Raw genomic sequence first — 21,589 nt, 5'->3', positions numbered from 1 at the left:
AAGGAAGAATGAGCCGCCCAAACAAAATATTCGTAATGGTGACATTTGCACGTAACGTCAATATGTTAACAAATTAATGTGACTAAACCTTTTAGAATCAGTGCCTTGTGACCTTGTTCTCAGTAGCTTTCCCATTGTCAGTTTTGTTTAGTTTCATATTGCATTTCCTGGTTTGTGCGAAAACGTAAATGCAAAATATAGTTTCAGTTTTGTTTCTTGGTTAGTGTAATAGTTTGCTTGGTTAGTGTAATAGTTTGCTTATTTGTCTGTGTGTTATTCTGTTGGCATATATGTCACTATATTATCATGTACGTTCGCCACACCACTAACCCACTGGCCCGCACCCCCACTGTGAAGTGTTCACGTCTTTTGTCTTGCTAATGAAACAGACTGCGCTGCAGCCTTCCACCCCCACATCCACAAAAAGCTTGTTCGATACTCAGAGTAGCAAAGTGAAGCCCGTAGACCGAGCTAAAGCAAGTTTGTTTGTATACTCAATGTTACGCCATTTCAAGTTTTAATGTCTAAAAGTTGTGTATGTTAGTGAATTGTAGGCTATGGTGAACATAACAAATCTACAAATAAATGTCTATAATGTTATGTGTTAGACAAAGAACAAAAAGCATAAATAGGCAAAATAATTACAAAAATATCATTATAAAAGGTAGGCTATGTACCTTTGCGTAACAAAACGCAAAATTATTAAAATGATACGGATGGCTTCACGAATATAGTTGCCTCTGTCCTCTCTAATGTTCACTTTTTTATCTTGCCGTATTGTGTTGCCGTTTCAAATGAGGTGTTTGATCGGTGAATAGCCGATGTGTGATCCCACGTCCTAACGACCGTGTTATCACCGAGCGTTATCACCATTCGGTGATTTACATGTATCGTATATTGCATAAGTTTCGTTCCCCACCTCAAATTAAGTTCCATTTATGTAGTGAATTGTGAACTTGAGAATAAACCTCTGCCGCTGTGGTTAATGTTCATGCACTGTTTGAACAATATTTATTAATTACAGCCAGGTTTTGGAGGTTGTAGAACACAGCTACAGGCCAACAACTGGTGCATCCCGTCTCTCTTTAGCGTATATTGCATAAGTTTCGTTCACCACCTCAAATTAAGTTCCATTTATGTAGTGAATTGTGAACTTGAGAATAAACCTCCACCGCTGTGGTTAATGTTCATGCACTGTTTGAACAATATTTATTAATTACAGCCAGGTTTTGGAGGTTGTAGAACACAGCTACAGGCCAACAACGGGTGCATCCCGTCTCTCTTTAGCGTATATTGCATAAGTTTCGTTCACCACCTCAAATTAAGTTCCATTTATGTAGTGAATTGTGAACTTGAGAATAAACCTCCACCGCTGTGGTTAATGTTCATGGACTGTTTGAACAATATTTATTAATTACAGCCAGGTTTTGGAGGTTGTAGAACACAGCTACAGGCCAACAACGGGTGCATCCCGTCTCTCTTTAGCGTATATTGCATATGTTTCGTTCCCCACCTCAAATTAAGTTACATTTATGTAGTGAATTGTGAACTTGAGAATAAACCTCCACCGCTGTGGTTAATGTTCATGCACTGTTTGAACAATATTTATTAATTACAGCCAGGTTTTGGAGGTTGTAGAACACAGCTACAGGCCAACAACGGGTGCATCCCGTCTCTCTTTAGCGTATATTGCATAAGTTTCGTTCCCCACCTCAAATTAAGTTACATTTATGTAGTGAATTGTGAACTTGAGAATAAACCTGTGGTTAATGTTCATGCACTGTTTGAACAATATTTATTAATTACAGCCAGGTTTTGGAGGTTGTAGAACACAGCTACAGGCCAACAACGGGTGCATCCCGTCTCTCTTTAGCGTTGTTCTGTTTCCCACTCAAATTTGTTTATTCATTGCCCCCCCATGGACATTTTGGGTACTGCAGGCATTTAATTCCCATGTGGCAGTTCATCCTCCATTTTTGTTTTTAGTTATGTCTCAGCCAAGACGCAGTGTGCGTAGACTCCTTCGTTGTCCCTTTTTACATTCGAGTGTGGGAAGATATATGCCTGTAAGTTCGTGATAATTAAGATTAGAATAAAATCTTAAGTGATGATGTTAGTTGGAGAAGCTTAAAATGAAAATGTACATTTATTGATAGCGTTTGCACCGTTTGTTTTGCCGCGATTCGTACTGTACTTGTGTGTTTGTTAGCTCGTAATGCTATGCTAGCCAAGGTTTTTTTTGAGTGAATGTAGTTGATTAATTAATTTACTCATGCAATATTATTGATTAACAAAGTTTATTTCTTATGTGTACATGTCGTAAAATACATTTGGTTTGTATTTGCAGTTTTACAAGTAAGAATGAAGAGAAAAAATTAAACGAGGAACAAAGGATGCGAACGAATCATTCTTTTCACAAAGCTCACAATTTTTCTTGGAATTCCTGTTAGCTATCTGTCTAGCTTTGCTTAAATGCATTCGTGAGGGCAGAATAGTAAAAAGGCATTTTTTCTGCGGTTGAAGACAAGGGAACTCTTACGGTCAGCATACTGCAATCAAGCGAATTAAACAAGTAATTTTCAATACTCAAAATGGAACAAGTCAGAGAGTCCGAGCAAACCTTCGAGACAAGGTCACAGGTCTCTGGCTCCAGGTCCTCAGGGCGAACAAGCCGGAGTTCAGCCAGCACGGCAGCTACTAGAGCAAGAGCTAAAGCGGAGGCAGCTCGTGCTCAGTTCACATATGCCAAGGAAGAAGCAGCTATGCTAAAAGAAAAAGCAAAAATAGAGGAAGAACAGCAGAAGATCACTGCAGAAGCAGCAAGGCGTAAGGCAGATGTCGAAGCAAACTTATATGTGCTACAGTTGGAGAGAGCAGCAGTTGCAGCCTCAGCCGAGGCAGCTGTATATGAATCAGCAGCGGAAGCTGAAGAGGAGCAAGTTGAAGGGTTAGCTCAGATAACTACTCAAGACCCAGTTCAGCGCACTAATGACTATGTATATAGTCACTCCTTTGCACAGTACGCTCAGCAGCAACCAGCAGATTCAGTTCTGCCCCAGTTGACTCCTAAGGATGTAGAACATCCTCAGCCAAATACATCTTCAGTGCCACTAGAAGCCCATGCATCTCCATGTCTTGCGAGAAAGCCACATGTAGAAGATAACACAAATTGTGATATTCTGAAAGCAGAAGGGTCGCGTTTTTACCCTCTCACACGGTCTCATGCTTCCAGCCTCTCTGACCATGCATTTCAGAACCCGCAAACAGGTGATCTAACCAGATATCTCATCCGCAAAGAGATGGTGTGTTCCGGGCTGCTGAAATTTGATGACCGTCCGGAAAATTACTGGGCATGGAAATCTTCCTTCCAAAGTGTCATGAGAGATCTAGACTTAAATGCTAGGGAAGAACTTGACCTCTTGACAAAATGGCTTGGACCAGAGTCATCTCTGCAAGCCAAAAGAATCAGGTCAGTGCATGTTCATAATCCTGCAGCTGGTGTTAACATGTTGTGGCAGAGATTAGAGGACTGTTATGGGTGTTCCGAAGTCATAGAGCATGCCCTGCTAAAGAAACTCGAAGAATTCCCTAGAATTTCAAATAAGGATGGTCAGAGATTGAGAGAGCTTGGAGATGTCTTGATGGAGATCGAATCAGCGAAACTGGGAGGCCGTTTACCTGGTCTGGCATATCTGGACACAGCTCGAGGTGTCAATCCTATTGTTGAAAAGCTCCCTTACAGTTTACAGGAAAGATGGATCACACAGGGCTCTAGGTATAAAGAAGATCATCATGTATCCTTTCCACCCTTCAGTTTCTTCACACAATTCATCTGCAGCCATGCAAAGACAAGAAACGATCCAAGTTTTGCATTCTCCACGTCAACCAACTCGACATCTCTGAAGACAGAGAAACCTGTGAGGTATGACAAAAGGTCACCGGCGACAGTGAGAAAAACTGAAGTAGCAGCCATGCCGGTAGCCAAATGCATCAATCAGGAAAGAATAACAGATAATCCACACGACCAGTGTCCTATTCACAACAAGCCACATCCATTGTCCAAGTGCCGTGGATTTAGAAATAAGCACATAGACGAACGAAAGGCATACCTGAAGGAGAAGTCCATTTGCTTCAGATGCTGTGGTTCCAGTAATCACATAGCAAAAAATTGCAAAGTATCAGTCAGATGCATAGAGTGTAACAGTGACTCGCATACCTCTGCACTGCATCCTGGTCCACCTCCCTGGTTGGTAGAAAGCTCCAAAACTGAGACAGAGCATGGCGGGGAGAGAGAGGACACTGCAGCACCTCCAGTCACAGCGAAGTGCACAGAGATTTGTGGTAAGTCCTTCAGACCTAGATCTTGTTCCAAAATCTGTCTAGTAAATGTATATCCTTCCAGCCATCCTGAGAAAGCTGAGAGGATGTATGCAGTCTTGGATGACCAGAGCAACCGGTCGCTTGCAAAATCTGAGTTCTTTGAATTATTTGACATCCGAGGAGAGTCATTCCCTTACATGTTAAAAACATGTTCAGGCACCATGGAGGTTACAGGACGCAGAGCAAGCAATTTAACAATTGAAGCAATTGATGGGAAAACTCAGGTAATGCTTCCAACTCTAATTGAATGTGACATGCTACCAGATGACAGATCTGAGATTCCGACACCAGAGGTCGCACAGTACTACTCTCACCTTAGCTCCATAGCAGACAAAATCCCAGACATTGATCCCAGTGCTCCTATTCTCCTCCTGCTAGGAAGGGACATTCTTAGTCTGCATAAAGTACGTGAGCAGCACAACGGTCCCCATAATGCTCCATATGCACAGCGGCTAGACCTAGGCTGGGTCATTGTTGGAGAAGTTTGTCTGGGTGGAGCCCACAAACCCAGCGATGTCAGTATCTTCAAAACCAACATCTTACAGAATGGACGCTCATCTTTTCTCAGCCCTTGCAAAAATAACATTCAGGTAAAGGAGAAATTGTGTGTTCCCTCACAGCTGCACCAAACAAGATGTCATCCTGAAAAACTGGGGGACACTGTCTTCCAAAGAAGCCCTGATGATGACATGCCTGCATTGTCAGTTGAAGATAAAATCTTTCTCAACATCATGGATAAAGAGATGTACATGAACAATGAGAACCACTGGGTGGCGCCACTGCCATTCCGCTCTCCTCGTCATCCCCTTCCAAATAACAAAGAGCAAGCACTTAAACGCCTTCGTACTCTACAACACACACTTGAGAAGAAGCCAACCATGAGAGACCATTTCTTTGCCTTCATGCAGAAGATGTTTGATAGTGACCAAGCAGAGCCGGCACCTACTCTAAAACAAGGTGAGGAATGTTGGTATCTCCCTATATTTGGTGTGTACCACCCCCAAAAACCAGGGCAGATAAGAGTAGTCTTTGACTCAAGTGCTCAGCACAATGGGATATCCTTAAATGACACTCTTCTGAGTGGCCCAGACTTAAATAACTCGCTCTTAGGTGTCCTCTTGCGCTTTCGGAGGGATCAGGTGGCACTCTCAGCAGATGTGCAGCAGATGTTTTATTGTTTCGTTGTGCGGGATGATCATAGAAACTACTTGAGGTTTCTTTGGCACAAAGACAATGATCCCAACAAAGATATAACAGAATTCAGAATGAAAGTGCATGTCTTTGGTAACAGCCCGTCGCCAGCAGTAGCCATCTATGGCTTAAGACGTTCAGCTGAGCAAGGTGAGCGAGAGCATGGAGTAGACGCCAAGCAATTTGTCATGAGAAACTTTTACGTTGATGATGGACTGACGTCTGTAAGCACTGTAGCGGAGGCAATCAGTCTCTTGAGAGAAACAAGGGAAATGCTTGCAGAATGTAATCTCAAATTACATAAGATAGCATCTAACTGCCATCAAGTTATGGAAGCTTTCCCTACTGAAGACAGAGCAAAAGACTTAAAAGACCTAGAATTAGGCATAGATCCTCTGCCTCTCCAGCGAAGTCTAGGGGTGAGCTGGGATTTAGAAACTGACAGTTTTACCTTTCAAGTTTCACGTGAAGCAAAGCCATTCACTCGCAGAGGCATTCTGTCCACTGTCAATAGCCTGTACGATCCCCTTGGATTTGCTGCTCCCGTAACCATGCAAGGGAAAGCATTAGTCAGAGAACTTTCTGCAGAGCAATGTGATTGGGACGCTCCCCTTCCAATTGACAAAGAGACGCAGTGGAAGACATGGACTGATTCTCTAACTGATCTTGAGCAACTCCGCATCCACAGGCCATATGTACAGGTGTCACCATCACTCACCCAGAAAAGAGAGATACACATTTTCTCAGACGCATCTATGATGGCCATAGCAGCCGTAGCCTATCTTAGAGTTGTAGACAATTGTGGGCAGAGTCATGTTGGCTTTATTATCGGCAAATCTAAATTGGCACCACGCCCTGCTCACACAGTCCCACGTTTAGAGTTGTGCGCTGCTGTCTTAGCTGTGGAATTGGGAGAGTTGATTGCTAAAGAGATGGATGTTGACCTACGTGCAGTTAAGTTCTTTACTGACAGCAGAGTGGTACTCGGTTACATCACCAACACATCTCGTAGATTCTACTTATATGTCTCAAACAGAGTTATACGCATCAGGAAATCTACTCAACCAGATCAGTGGCATTATGTGAGTACAGAACGAAACCCAGCAGATCATGGAACCAGACCTATTCCAGCAGCACTGCTACAGCACACCAGTTGGCTGTCTGGACCATCTTTCCTAAGACACACAGACACAGGAGAAGAGTTTAATGCAAGTTGCTTTGAGCTTATTGAGCCAGAAATGGATAATGAGGTTCGACCACAGGCAACTACTTATGCCACAAAGGTGGCAGGAAAATATCTAGGGTCGCACCGGTTCAACCGCTTTTCTACATGGAAATCTCTTGTGAGAGGCATTGCTACTCTCATTCACATTGCAAAGTTCTACTCTCACTCTGCATGTTCAGACACTTGCAAAGGATGGCACTATTGTAAGAAAAAAGACATTTCAGCAGAATTCACTCAAGCCAAAATCAACATCGTACAATGTGTTCAACAAGAGGAGTTCAAAGATGAAATCACCTGCATGTTAGAAGGACGGGAACTCCCCAAACAAAGTTCTTTGAGAAAGTTAAGTCCGGTTATAGATAAAGATGGAATGATTAGGGTTGGAGGTCGGGTGTCTTCAGCTGATCTTCTAGACGAGGAAAAACATCCATTAATTATTCCAGCAAAGCACTACGTCTCCACATTATTGGTCAGACACCACCACATACAAGTGGCTCATCAAGGACGACATTTGACTGAAGGTGCGCTGCGTTCAGCAGGACTGTGGATCATCGGAGGCAAAAGATTGGTTTCAAGTGTCATACACAAATGTGTAACCTGCAGGAAGCTCAGAGGTAAGCCGGAGGAACAAAAAATGTCAGATCTACCTATGGACAGGTTGACAATAGATCCGGCATTCACCTATGTAGGGTTAGATGTGTTTGGGCCATGGAGCGTCACATCACGTCACACTAGAAGGAACAGTGCTGAGAGTAAGAGGTGGGCCGTGATGTTCACTTGTTTAAGCACCAGAGCAGTTCATCTTGAGGTTATTGAATCTATGTCAACTTCAAGCTTCATCAATGCCCTGCGACGGTTCCTGTCTATCCGAGGGCCTGTAAGACATCTCCGGTCCGACAGAGGCACAAATTTTATAGGAGCTTGCAAGGAACTGAAAATCAGTACAGATGATCTAGAAATCAGGAACTATCTACACGGTCAAGGCTGTACGTGGACATTCAACGCTCCTCATTCATCCCACATGGGTGGTGCGTGGGAGAGGATGATTGGCATCGCTCGACGCATCCTAGATGGAATGCTGTTAAGAGATAACATTGCTCGTCTCTCTCATGAAGTCTTGACCACACTTTTAGCAGAAGTGATGGCCATAATGAATGCCAGACCGTTAGTTGATGTCTCTACAGACCCTGAGAAGCCAGAAATACTCTCTCCTTCGATGCTTCTGACGCAAAAGGCCAGCATTACTCCATCTCCTCCTGGAGACTTTGACTTGAAGGACCTTTACAAAAGCCAATGGAGGCAAGTCCAGAGCTTAGCAGAAACTTTCTGGAAGCGATGGAGGCATGAGTACCTGTGTACACTGCAAACCAGGAAAAAGTGGCAGGGCGAAAAACGCAATTTACAGGAGGGAGATATTGTCTTATTAAAGGACAATGAGGTGAAGCGCAGTGAGTGGCCTGTTGGGCAAATTGTGAAAACCGTGCCCAGTAAGGACGGCAAAGTACGCAAGGTCGAAGTGAAGATCTTCAAACAAGGGACTGTTAGAGTATACCTTAGACCTGTTTCTGAGGTGGTTTTGCTTCTAGCTACTACTGACTGAATGTACTGACTGAATTTAGTGGTATAATAGTTACATTACACCAGACGGGGAGTGTTCTGTTTCCCACTCAAATTTGTTTATTCATTGCCCCCCCATGGACATTTTGGGTACTGCAGGCATTTAATTCCCATGTGGCAGTTCATCCTCCATTTTTGTTTTTAGTTATGTCTCAGCCAAGACGCAGTGTGCGTAGACTCCTTCGTTGTCCCTTTTTACATTCGAGTGTGGGAAGATATATGCCTGTAAGTTCGTGATAATTAAGATTAGAATAAAATCTTAAGTGATGATGTTAGTTGGAGAAGCTTAAAATGAAAATGTACATTTATTGATAGCGTTTGCACCGTTTGTTTTGCCGCGATTCGTACTGTACTTGTGTGTTTGTTAGCTCGTAATGCTATGCTAGCCAAGGTTTTTTTTGAGTGAATGTAGTTGATTAATTAATTTACTCATGCAATATTATTGATTAACAAAGTTTATTTCTTATGTGTACATGTCGTAAAATACATTTGGTTTGTATTTGCAGTTTTACAAGTAAGAATGAAGAGAAAAAATTAAACGAGGAACAAAGGATGCGAACGAATCATTCTTTTCACAAAGCTCACAATTTTTCTTGGAATTCCTGTTAGCTATCTGTCTAGCTTTGCTTAAATGCATTCGTGAGGGCAGAATAAGCGTATATTGCATAAGTTTCGTTCCCCACCTCAAATTAAGTTACATTTATGTAGTGAATTGTGAACTTGAGAATAAACCTCCACCGCTGTGGTTAATGTTCATGCACTGTTTGAACAATATTTATTAATTACAGCCAGGTTTTGGAGGTTGTAGAACACAGCTACAGGCCAACAACGGGTGCATCCCGTCTCTCTTTAGTGTATATTGCATAAGTTTCGTTCACCACCTCAAATTAAGTTCCCTTTGTTTTGATTTGTGTGTCAGCTTCACACAACTCAACATTCAAAACACAGCTTAGGTGCAGTCTTTGCACATTTGCCACAGACCAGTCGCTTACATGTCTGGCAGATGTCATACGTTTTGTATCTGCCGACTTGGCATTGTTTTCTTTTTGAGGGCGGGCAAGGAGCTTCAGGTAAAATTCGCTTTTGTGCCACTGCCCTAGCCGCTTTCGCCATTTTCTGCTGTGCACACAGCTCCTTTACCAACTCGAGAATAAACCTTCGTCTGCTCAGGTTAACGTTCATGCACTGTTTGAACAATATATGTGCATTTATTGCAGCCAGGTCTAGGAGGTTGTAGAAAACCGCGACAGGCCAACGACGGGTGCCTCCCTTCACCGAATACAGTCGTGCCATTTGATCCATAACATCAACGCCACATTTAGTCGTGTTGTAATATGAAACAGTTTCAGGCAGTTTCTTTGCGCCATTATCAATTGAAACTGTCTGATGCATTGAGCTCAGGATGCATACATTTTTTTTTAGGTTTTGCCTGGTAAATCGTTAGTTATTTTTCCAGCCCGCAACACCTTGGTGGAAAATCTTTCAGACTGTGCCTGTGTACATGGGGGCATCTCACGTCTCATTTTATTCATCGTACCAACAATAGTGGTTTTGTTCGCCAAAAGGGTGTTTGCAAGTGCCAATGAAGTGAAGAAATTGTCAGTCGTTACATTTCTTCCTTTACCCGTGAAAGGCTCCATCAAACGCAACACAATATTTTCAGACAACCGTTGACCAGCTGGCCTGCTTTCATCTTTTCCTAGATAGGGAATGGCGTTCAACATATATTTTGTTTCAACATCAGCGGCCACCCAGAACTTAATCCCAAATTTATCGGGTTTATTGGCCATGTACTGAGTGAAACGACAGCGAGCTTTAGTTGGGAACAGTTGCTCATCAACAGTTATGTTCTCACCGGGCGTGTAAGAAGCAATACTGTTTTTCACAAATTTATCAAATATCTCCGAGATCATAGCAAATTTATCAGTCGCAAGGCGGGCAGCCCTTGTGCTCTTGTCATCAAAGCGCAGATAGCGCATGATATCTCTGAATGTCTGTCTAGACATTGTCTCTTTGAAAATGGGATTTCCTAAGTCAGCAGACCAGTATTCATCAAGTTTCATGCTTTTACCGGCTGTTATACCTCTCAAATAAACGAGACCCACAAATGCTTTCAATTCGTCAGCTGTTAGTTTGAACTGAGCATTATTTCGTTCAGCCTCTGCCTCTGTGTATTTCAGAATTGCGCCCCACATTTCTGTGTCAATCAAACACAGTAAGCTGGTCAGTGGACTTTTAATTTTGTTTTGGCATAACACGTAGGCCCTGGGGTTTCTCTCACAATATTGCACTCTTGTGCTCTACCCCGAGGTTTGCCAGCAGTTTCAAACCACACCGTACCGTCTTTGGCCTGAAATGAGTCACCACCACACTCAGTTTCAGAGTCCGATTCTGAATCAGACTCAAGATTCAGATCCATTTCACTTTCGCCCTCTCCATCCGACACCTCACATTGTTCGCCCTCCGATTCCATCTCATCAATATTGCACAGCATGTCCAGCACTTGCTTTGGGGTGTACATGATTCTCTGTGCCATTTTTATAATGCACTATGCAACCTTTCAAACGCCCAAACCGAGGAGTCACGCAAACTGTGTTGCTGTTCGATCACACAAACCGAGCTTTCAAGCAAACTGTGTTGCTGTTCGATCACCCAAACCGAGCTTTCAAGCAAACTGTGTTGCTGTTCAAACGCCCAAACCGAGGAGTCACGCAAACTATGTTGCTGTTCAAACGCCAAAACCGAGCTTTCAAGCAAACTGTGTTGCTGTTCGATCGCCCAAACCAAGCTTTCAAGCAAACTGTGTTGCTGTTCAAACGCCCAAACCGAGGAGTCACGCAAACTATGTTGCTGTTCAAACGCCAAAACCGAGCTTTCAAGCAAACTGTGTTGCTGTTCGATCGCCCAAGCAGAGTTTTCACTCAAACTGTGTAGCCGCGTCCCGACGAATTTATAGCTCACGTTGCCTCATGAATGCTATTGTGAATAAAGTGTTCATAACAGCACCGCCCATGCCATCATCTCAGGTTCGCTCGCAAAGGTATGCATTTACATACGTAACTTGCATTCTGCTTAATTCTTTTGTAATGCCAGTGTGTCAAAAGCAGCCATACATAATGTATGTATCTAACAGCTAGCCCTGGCGAAGAGGGATTATACCCAAGAGATCATTTCTTTGAGATATTGACTTGATAAGTAGGCTAATTACCATTCGCAGAATTCCTGCAAACTACTAAAGCATTTATTAGGCAAAGCAAGACGCTCTCACGGTTTGAAAACCATTGATGTAAACTTATATATAGTATATATTAAATAATATTAATAAATAAAGTATATATTTTAAGACTTTGGAAAGTGAAACACTTTCACTTTCGTTCAACGGACGAATTCCGTTTTGTCTTTACACAATAATCAGTTTGAACTTTGAATAATTTAGTTTTGAAAACTATTGATCTTTATTTAGTTATACCAAATATTAAATGACATACGAATCTTTGCGACACCCGCTGGCAGAAAAGAGAATCACAGTCTTGAAGTGTAGGCGACGACGACAATATTACAGAGATACGAGCGAAATCGATTGAAACTAGCATGTGCAGGGTTTCTTTTAACAATGTAAAAATACTAGTTTATTAAAAGGACAATTCTGGGAAAAGTCATGAAAGGAGGGTTCTGAAATTGGATCCAGTGCAAAGATATTATTATTTTTTGTGCTGCTGCAGTCAAGTGACCGGTGCTCGGCGCTTCTAGGTATAATTAGGTCGACCAGAGGCGGCGCTTCTAGTAGACGTCACAGCGGTCAAATGACCGGAGCTTTGGCGCTTCTAGTGTTAAGCCAGTCCATATCCAGGCACGTCTGAAGTTTGCTAGAGAGCATTTGGATGTTCCAGAAGAGTATTGGGAGAATGTCATATGGTCAGATGAAACCAAAGTAGAACTATTTGGTAAAAGGATTTGGTATTTGGTTTGGAGGACAGTGAATGCTGAGTTGCATCCAAAGAACACCATACCAATTGTCAAGCATGGGGGTGGCAACATCATACTTTGGGGCTGTTTCTCTGCAAAGGAACCAGGACGACTGGTCCGTGTACATGAAAGAATGAATGGGGCCATGTATTGTGAGATTTTGGGTGCAAACCTCCTTCCATCAGCAAGGGCAATGAAGATGAAACGTGGCTGGGTCTTTCAGCATGACAATGATCCCAAGCACACTGCCAGGGCAACAAAGGAGTGGCTTCGTAAGAAACATTTCAAAGTCCTGGAGTGGCCTAGCCAGTCTCCCGATCTCAACCCCATCGAAAACCTTTGGAGGGAGTTAAAAGTCTGTGTTGCCCGCCGACAGCCCCAAAACATCACTGCTCTAGAGGAGATCTGCATGGAGGAATGGGCCAACATACCAGCAACAGGGTGTGCCAACCTTGTGAAGACTTACAGAAAACGTTTGACCTCTGTCATTGCCAACAGAGGGTATACAACAAAGTATTGAGATGAACTTTTGTTATTGACCAAATACTTATTTTCCACCATTATTTGCAAATAAATTCTTTAAAAGTCAGACAAAATGATTTTATCAATTTTTTTTTTCACATTTTGTCTCTCATAGTTGAGGTCTACCTATGATGTCAATTACCGGCCTCTCTCATCTTTTTAAGTGGGAGAACTTGCACAATTGGTGACTGACTAAATACTTATTTTCCTCACTGTATGTTTAAAATACATAGCAGTCCATAGAATACTAGCCTTGCATGGCAAGGCACCAATTGCAGAAAATGCTCTACTTAAATATTCTTCCCATAGTTGGAGAAAGCAACAATGCAATGCAACAATTTAGCTTCAAGGTCAGAGATGGACCTTTAAGGTAAAATGGTCAAAGGACAGAAAACACAATGCAGGTTGGCCATATATAGAAGATGGTAAAGTGTTTTAACTTCTCAATACATTACATTCAAATCCAACTAATTTACGCTTCTGGGTAAAGAGTACACTGTGTGCGTCTGTGTTTGCTGCTCCTTTACCAATGTTTATTTTCTTTGCTTATTCTTATTTATTTATTTATTTTTTCCGCTCATTATTTCCTCCATATCTTGCTCTACACTTTTACATCTCTGGATTAAATGGAAATTGCTTATGGTGGATCTATTCTGAGTTGTGCGACTTTACTACAACATTTCACTCAGCTTATGTGTTTTCACTCTGCAAAATGTGTTTTTCCCGGGGAACTCTCTGTCTGCATCGATCAGTTCCCTGCGACTCAACACAAGTGAGTGAGTTTCCCTTCTCTCAGTCTGTTGTCTGTTTCAAGTCTGCGATCAGTGATATCCATTGCCATTTGTCAGTCTGTGGTTCTGGTCGGTGTAAGTATTAGCTTCTCCACTATAGCAATTGTGTCTGCTATGCTGGTTTCTGTGTTAGCTGTGGCTCTTATGCTACTTTCAGGTTTTTGTTGAGGACTTCCAGCAAGTTTACTCCCTGGGAGAACTTTACAATCTGTATTTTCCATATCGGCTGGATTGCTCTATATATGACATGCGTCTCTCCGCTGGTATTGCTCGTCGGCCTTGAAACATCCATCGTGGATTGCTTTTTATTCCACCAATCATCTGTCTTCTAGCATTCCTGTTTTCTTCAGCTCAGTCCATCTCCCCAAGTTTGGTTCTTCGATGCCACTGCTTTTTACCATTTATATTCTGCCTCTTGGCGAGTTGATACGATAGCATGGATTGAACCTCTCTATGTGGATGGCACTCAGCTTTATCTTTATCTCAGCTTCAAACCACATGGCCCTTTCCCACCTCCATCAACCACCAAGTGCATCTGTGAACTCAACCTGTGGCTGCGTGCTCGTATTAAATGCACATAAGACTGAGTATCTCATCGTTAGCACTAAATCTGTGGTCCTTTCCCTCACTAAGACATCCTTAACTGTTGCTGATACTTGGTGTTCTGTTTGATCCATTTTTGTCATTTGTCATTTTGTCACTTTCTTACTAAGTCTGCCTTTCTCCAACTCCACAATATCTCCCGCCTCCATCCATCCCTGTCCCTCAGATCTGCTGAGATCCTGGTCCAGGCCCTTATCACATCAAAGCTGGATTACTGTAACTCCCTCTATGGTCTTCCCTTAAAATCTCTCCGGCCCTTTCAGACTGTTCAGAATACTATCGCTTGTGTTCTGACCCTGTCCCGGAAATATGATGCCTGTTTTAGAACTTCTTCGCTGGCTTCCTATAAACCTTTGTATCCAGTACAAAATCTTAGAATTTCTTTTAAAGCGCTCTCCAGCTTGGCACTCTTATATCTGGCCAACCTCCTACATGTTCCCACTCGCAGGCCAAGGTCATCAGACACTGGTCTCTTGTTCCCAGATTTAAGCTAAACACTATGGGTGGTTGGTCTTTCAGAGTGGTTGCCCCACACTCTCTTCCCCTTTCTCTCCTCCCCTCCTCACCTCTCTCTCTCCTCTCTCCGTCTCTCATCATCTCTCAATACATTCAAGGTTGAATTAAAAACTCACTTATTTATTCAACATTTCCACCAAACTTTTCTAAGCTAGGTCCGTTCTATGGGGTTTCTTAATTTTTTGTTATTTGTTTAGTTCTTGTTTTTTGTTTCTACTATTTGTTTGTAAAGCTTCCTTGGGTATTCTGAAAGGTGCTATGTGAGTGGAAATTATTATTATTATTATTATTATTATTATTATAACTCATTATCTTGCAAGTATGGTTCTTAGCTCAGAGCAGGTGTAACAGTGTTAAGAAATTGTTAATTTAATTAAATAAATCCTGCATAAATGGGTTGAGACTTATTTTGTTATTGGATTATACCATTTTGCATTGTGGGAGTTTTGCAGGGGGAAGAGAATTCCATTTCTGCAGGTAGGTGGGACTATCGTGGGTCTGAGAAAAGTTATTAAAAGCCATATTTGCGCTATTTTGTATGTCATAGACCAATTGAACATAATATGTAAGATCATCTATAAATCACATTGTAATATCATCATCATCTTATTTTGTTTTTTTTGTGGCCTTAATGTGTTCGTATTGGAAAGTGCAATTTATAATGCGGCATTTGTTTTGTTTAAGCAGACTCCACATTTAACTCCACCCTAAAAGCAATTTTATCAACCCATGTGCAGGTAATTGATTGGATCTGTACTTAAGTTGTTTGCATTTTGTATGTTTTACCTTGTGGTTCCGCTAGCATGTGCGATCCAGAGTGTGACTACCCTGGAATGTCGTGGCTGCATTCCACGTGCAGTACCAGTGGTGGCCACAGAATATACTTTTTCATTTGTACAAAAAAAATGTATGAAGCAATGTTTTGTGGGATTTCTACAGCGGGAAGAGAAATCTATTGCTTCAGGTGGACTCCACATTTAATTCCACCCTAAAAACAATTTTACCAACCCATGTGCAGAGAATAAATGGCTTCACCCAATTGAGCGTCTTCATCAATTGCAACGACGCATCGCAGATTCAAACACAGACAGTAACATAGGCACACTTGGAACACTTGAAGCTTCAAAGAGTCTAATTGTCACGGTGGGTTAGCCTGGACACCACCAGAGGGCGCGCACCAGCACATCCTCACAGCCACACACACCCACTCCCACACAGTGCACACCCTCTCATTCCAAGTCACTCCCCTTATCACAGTCACCTCAATACTAACACCTGTTCCTCATCAGTACTGGGCTCAATAAAAGCCCACAGGTCGTGCTGTTCAATGCTGCGCAGTCAACCTTCGCCTCGTGACGTGGGAAGTAGCCTGCTCTGCACTGAAGCCGCCAATCACCTGTGGACACTCCCTCTCTTGTTTTGGACTCTTGACTTTTGCTTTTCTACTGCCAAGTGGCCTGAGTGCTTGTGTTCTTATTGAGATGGATAATAAAGCCTTTCGGTTACAGCCTCTGCCTCCTGCTGTCTCTGTCCCCGCGTCACACTAATGCTGTAAAAGCCCATTAGCCTTCCTATTCTGGTTATTAGGGTTCACACACACAGTGTGGGAACCCTATTGTAATTGCTGGTATTTTTCTTATTAGGGTTCACACACACATAGTGTGGGAACCCTATTGTAATTGTTAGGTTTTTTTTAGGGTTCACACACACATAGTGTGGGAACCCTATTGTAATTGTTAGGATTTTTCTTTCTTATTATTCTTTGTCCCATTTTTTGACCTAAAACATATTGTGCAGCCTAGACCGTAATGCCTAGAAACCCCAAACTTGGCAAAAAGGTTCAGTTAACTCCAAGGACCAGATTCCCATACAGGGACCCAAATTGGCCTGATGGTGGCGCTATAGCGGACCATATTGACGTTTTGTCCATATCTCCTACACCGTAGGTCCTAGAACCAAAATTCCAGTTCCTATACATTCCTTGACTAAATTCAATAGGACAATTAATATACAACCATTAAGCTCCGCCCACTTAGATTTCGAGTTAATTTGCATAATGTGCAAAATCACACACATCTTTGAGCGCGAACTAGTCCCTGGATTTTTCACATACATGCACATATGTGGTATCAAAACGTTCAGAAGAGTCTGAACTTTAAAATGTATCCAACAAAAATGCTAATTTCTTCACTACCTAGTCAGTATAAGCCAATCAAATGAGTGGGCGTAAATTCAATAGTAAATTTTGCGCATATGGAGCTCTAACTTAAGAAAACTTGCATGCAGAGGTGGGGACTCGAGTCACATGACTTGGACTCGAGTCAGACTCGAGTCATTAATATTAAGACTTTTGACTTGACTTGAAAAAATATTCAGAGACTTAGACTTGACTTGGACTTTTACACCAATAACTTGGGACTTGAATTGGACTTGAACCTGTTTACTTGCAAAGACTTGATTTTTTTTTACACCAAATCTAAATTTTAAAACGCATATTAATATTTATAAAGTGCGCCCCATTAATTTCATTTCCGTCCTTCTGACGCAGACCAGTCCTCTGCTTTTCCATACTCTGTACGTGTGTGTGCATGAGCTGCAGCACAACCAATCAAATGGGGGGTTGGCGAACGTAAATTTTTACCGGGCGGGGTGTAAAATGGACACAAATTAAGTATTATATCGCGATCGATCGATCGCCAGGGGTTGGTGCCAGAGCGAACTAGTAACTCATTGAATCATAGATGTGGATCAGAGGTAAATAAACTAGATTTTTTTCCGTCGTGAGAAATCGGACGTGTGGCGTGAGAGCGTGTGAAGACGGTCAAATGCGTGTGTCTCACGCTCAATGCGTGAGAGTTGGCAACCCTGGGTTCTGTATCTGAACTCGGGGAAGAGAGCCTCTCTCTGTCACCATCATAATATCCAGTTCTATCTCAGCATGGATTGTGTATTTGAAGACATCTACGTCGAGAAAAAAATATATTGACAAAAGTGGAGCGAGTTTTCAGCTATGGGGACATCATTCATCGTGCACAAATGACATACAGACTTTTGGCCAGGAAATGCAATGCAGAATAGTTTACTGAAATGTCTAAAGTTGCAGATTCCTGTTAATTGTTCAGTTCTTATATTTGTTTGTCTTGTGTCACTCACACATGTTCTCCAAGAAACCAGATAAGAGAAGAGAGGGAAAATGCTGTTATGGTTCTTTGTATTGTACTGTGAAAATATCAGCACTTTTTATTTGAACATGGAGTTCTACTTATGACTTTTTCACAGAATATTTATTTCTGGAAAATTGTAGTTTAAAGTATGAATATTTTTGCAGCTAAGTTTAACAAATTGAACTGTGCAATAAAGAGGTGTAATTTTAATTTTTTTTAATACTTCGTGTTTTCAGTTGCACATGTTTTATCAAGATTTGAGGAGAATACAGACTTTAAAAAGAACGCATGTCTATTATTTACATTTAAAATATACCTGCAACATTGGTAAAAAAAAAAAAAAAAAAAAAGACTCGAAAGGACTTGAAATTCCAAGTTTCAGACTTGGGACTTGACTTGACTGATGCCTGTCTTGACTCGAGACTTGACTTGACTTGAGTGTCTTTGCTTGAGACTTGACTCGGGACTTGAGGTATAAAGACTTGGACTTACTTGAGACTTGCAAAACACTGACTTGGTCCCACCTCTGCTTGCATGTAATGAGATGGCACTTCACAGACAGCTTCCCTGTGAGGGTCTGGGGCAGCTCGCAGAGGTTGCCATACCTCACCTGCTAGGGGGCGCTATAACATGCAAAATTTTGCCCCATGCACTCAGATTGGCCGATCCACATGAAACTTGGCAGACATCATCTATGGGCTTCTGGAAACCAGGTCCTAAAGCAGACATGCCATACTTCCAAAATGGCTGACGTAATCGGCCAATCAGTGATCGGCACGCGTTTGACAGGCTTACAATTGGTCGATCTGCACGAAACCTCTTGGGTGTGGACAAGTGCACACCCCCTATGACATAATCCAGCCGGGTGTCGATTGGCCACTGGGGGGCGCTATTGCAAAAAAAGCAAGTGTATCCCCTACATAATTCCACTTGGGAACATGCAATTGGACTCTTTTGATTCCTTGCAGTAGTGCGAACAACTTTCCCATTACATGTCCTATTAAAAAATGCACAGTTTATTTAAAGTTAATAATAGTTTGAAATCATCACTTTTCATACTCCTCCTAGGATTTTCATACTATCATGTCAAGCAAAGTCTTATAATACTCTACAGAGTGTGAAATCAAAAAACAATCCAAAGATTTTGGATTTGAGGACACTTATACCTGCTAAATAATTTTTTTAATGGACAGCATCGATACATATAATATTCATATTCTTAAAGCTCTTTCATATTTTACCCAATTCTGACCAAAATGCACAAGCCCATTCAGAATCCCATCCTGAACAAATTTGTCAAGTTTCATCTAAATCGGTTATCGTATGGCTCTACAGTGCAGTATTATATACAATGCATAAGAATGCATGTAAAGTCCCTCTGTCACCTTCTCCTTCTCACACGCACGCAAGCTGAAACTCTCACACTCTCACCCACATTCCCCCTCCCATCTCTGTGCCCTAAGTAAACATTGCTCTGGCTACCTAGATCTCTCTGTGTCTATTAACCAGGCACACACACATACAGGCGCAAGCAGGCCTTCCTATAGTATTCACAATGACACTTCCCTAGCCATACCCACCCATATCTCAGTGACTAACACATGCTCATACAAACTGACATTTGGCTTCTTTTTTGTCTCTCTCTCACACAAACACACAGACACACACACCTTTATACCTATATGTATGTATAGTTTCTATGTATACTTATGTATGTATGTATTAGTATATGTTGTCATAGTTTGAGTACATACACTACCACACACACACACAAACTACCTAAATGTATGTATAGTTTGTATGCATATCTGTCCAGTCATAACAGTCATGTCAGTCCAGTCATGTCAGTCATTTCAGTCCAGTCATATCAGTCATGTCAGTCCAGTCATGTCAGACATAAGTCATGTCAGTCTTATCAGTCATGTCATTACAGTGATGCCAGTCATGTCACTCATTCCAGTTATTTCAATCATATCAGTCATATTACTTTTGTTCATCATGCTAGTGATGTCATTTCAGTCATGCCAGTCATATCAGTTATGTCAGTCATGCCAGTCATGTCAGTCATGTTATGGCAGGCTTTGCAGACTACATTCATACTTTGAATACACGGGCAGTCATGTTAGGTGTGCAAGGTGTGCAAGGAGTGAATTAACAAAGCATAGTCTCTGGCACCCTCAATCTCTCTCTGTCTGTAATATACAGGCCCAATCATGTATAGACACATTCAGGCCTTCCTATATTGTTCACATAGATGCAGCCCTAGCCAGATGTGCTATTTCTGTGTCTCCCTTTCTGACACACGCAGATGTCATCACACACTATCTGTAGAGCACACACTGGCCAAACCCAAACAGCTTCTTTTCACTTTTAGGTCTAAAGGACCTTTTGGGCTTCCTTTTGCCTATTGAGGCCAAAATATGCCTATTTGTGTGTGAACCCGCCAATCGCCGCTTGCGGCTATATTTTCTTTCTTATTATTATTCTTTGTCCCATTTTTTGACCTAAAACGCATTGTGCAGCCTAGACCGTAATGCTTAGAAACCCCAAACTTGGCAAAAAGGTTCAGTTAACTCCAAGGACCAGATTCCCATACAGGGACCCAAATTGGCCTGATGGTGGCGCTATAGCAGACCATATTGACTTTTTGTCCATATCTCCTACACCGTAAGTCCTAGAACCAAAATTCCAGTTCCTATACATTCCTTGACTAAATTCAATAGGACAATTAATATACAACCATTAAGCTCCGCCCACTTAGATTTCGAGTTAATTTGCATAATGTGCAAAATCACACACATCTTTGAGCGCGAACTAGTCCCTGGATTTTTCACATACATGCACATATGTGGTATCAAAACGTTCAGAAGAGTCTGAACTTTAAAATGTATCCAACAAAAATGCTAATTTCTTCACTACCTAGTCAGTATAAGCCAATCAAATGAGGGGGCGTAAATTCAATAGTAAATTTTGCGCATATGGAGCTCTAACTTAAGAAAACTTGCATGTAATGAGATGGCACTTCACAGACAGCTTCCCTGTGAGGGTCTGGGGCAGCTCGCAGAGGTTGCCATACCTCACCTGCTAGGGGGCGCTATAACATGCAAAAATTTGCCCCATGCACTCAGATTGGCCGATCCACATGAAACTTGGCAGACATCATCTATGGGCCTCTGGGAACCAGGTCCTAAAGCAGACACTCCATACTTCCAAAATGGCTGACGTAATCAGCCAATCAGTGATCGGCACGCGTTTGACAGGCTTACCATTGGTCGATCTGCACGAAACCTCTTGGGTGTGGACAAGTGCACGCCCCCTATGACATAATCCAGCCAGGTGTCGATTGGCCACTGGGGGGCGCTATTGCAAAAAAAGCAAGTGTATCCCCTACATAATTCCACTTGGGAACATGCAATTGGACTCTTTTGATTCCTTGCAGTAGTGCGAACAACTTTCCCATTACATGTCCTATTAAAAAATGCACAGTTTATTTACAGTTATTAATAGTTTGAAATCATCACTTTTCATACTCCTCTTAGGATTTTCATACTATCATGTCAAGCAAAGTCTTATAATACTCTACAGAGTGTGAAATCAAAAAACAATCCAAAGAT

General features: G+C 42.0%; 2 protein-coding genes across 6 annotated transcripts in view; one reads left to right on the top strand and one right to left on the bottom strand.

Annotated features, from left to right (window-relative positions):
• Positions 1–21,589, bottom strand: part of dock5 (dedicator of cytokinesis 5) — a 167,383-nt gene that overhangs the window by 81,814 nt on the left and 63,980 nt on the right. The window lies entirely within an intron of this gene.
• Positions 2,763–9,060, top strand: LOC143497110 (uncharacterized). The gene is made up of 2 exons (XM_076992887.1): positions 2,763–8,638; positions 8,920–9,060. The coding sequence occupies exon 1, from the start codon at positions 2,763–2,765 to the stop codon at positions 8,394–8,396; it is 5,634 nt and encodes a 1,877-aa protein (XP_076849002.1). The 3' UTR covers positions 8,397–8,638; positions 8,920–9,060.

This window comes from Brachyhypopomus gauderio, unplaced genomic scaffold, assembly GCF_052324685.1.
Source record: "Brachyhypopomus gauderio isolate BG-103 unplaced genomic scaffold, BGAUD_0.2 sc99, whole genome shotgun sequence".
Lineage (NCBI taxonomy): Eukaryota > Metazoa > Chordata > Actinopteri > Gymnotiformes > Hypopomidae > Brachyhypopomus > Brachyhypopomus gauderio.
The sequence above is the reverse complement of the archived record's forward strand: the minus strand, read 5'-3'. Positions and strand labels throughout refer to the sequence as shown.

What these genes read in the sequence shown, in the direction of transcription:
- LOC143497110 (XM_076992887.1), top strand. Translation starts at nt 2,763, where the DNA reads ATGCTAAAAGAAAAAGCAAAAATAGAGGAAGAACAGCAGAAGATCACT.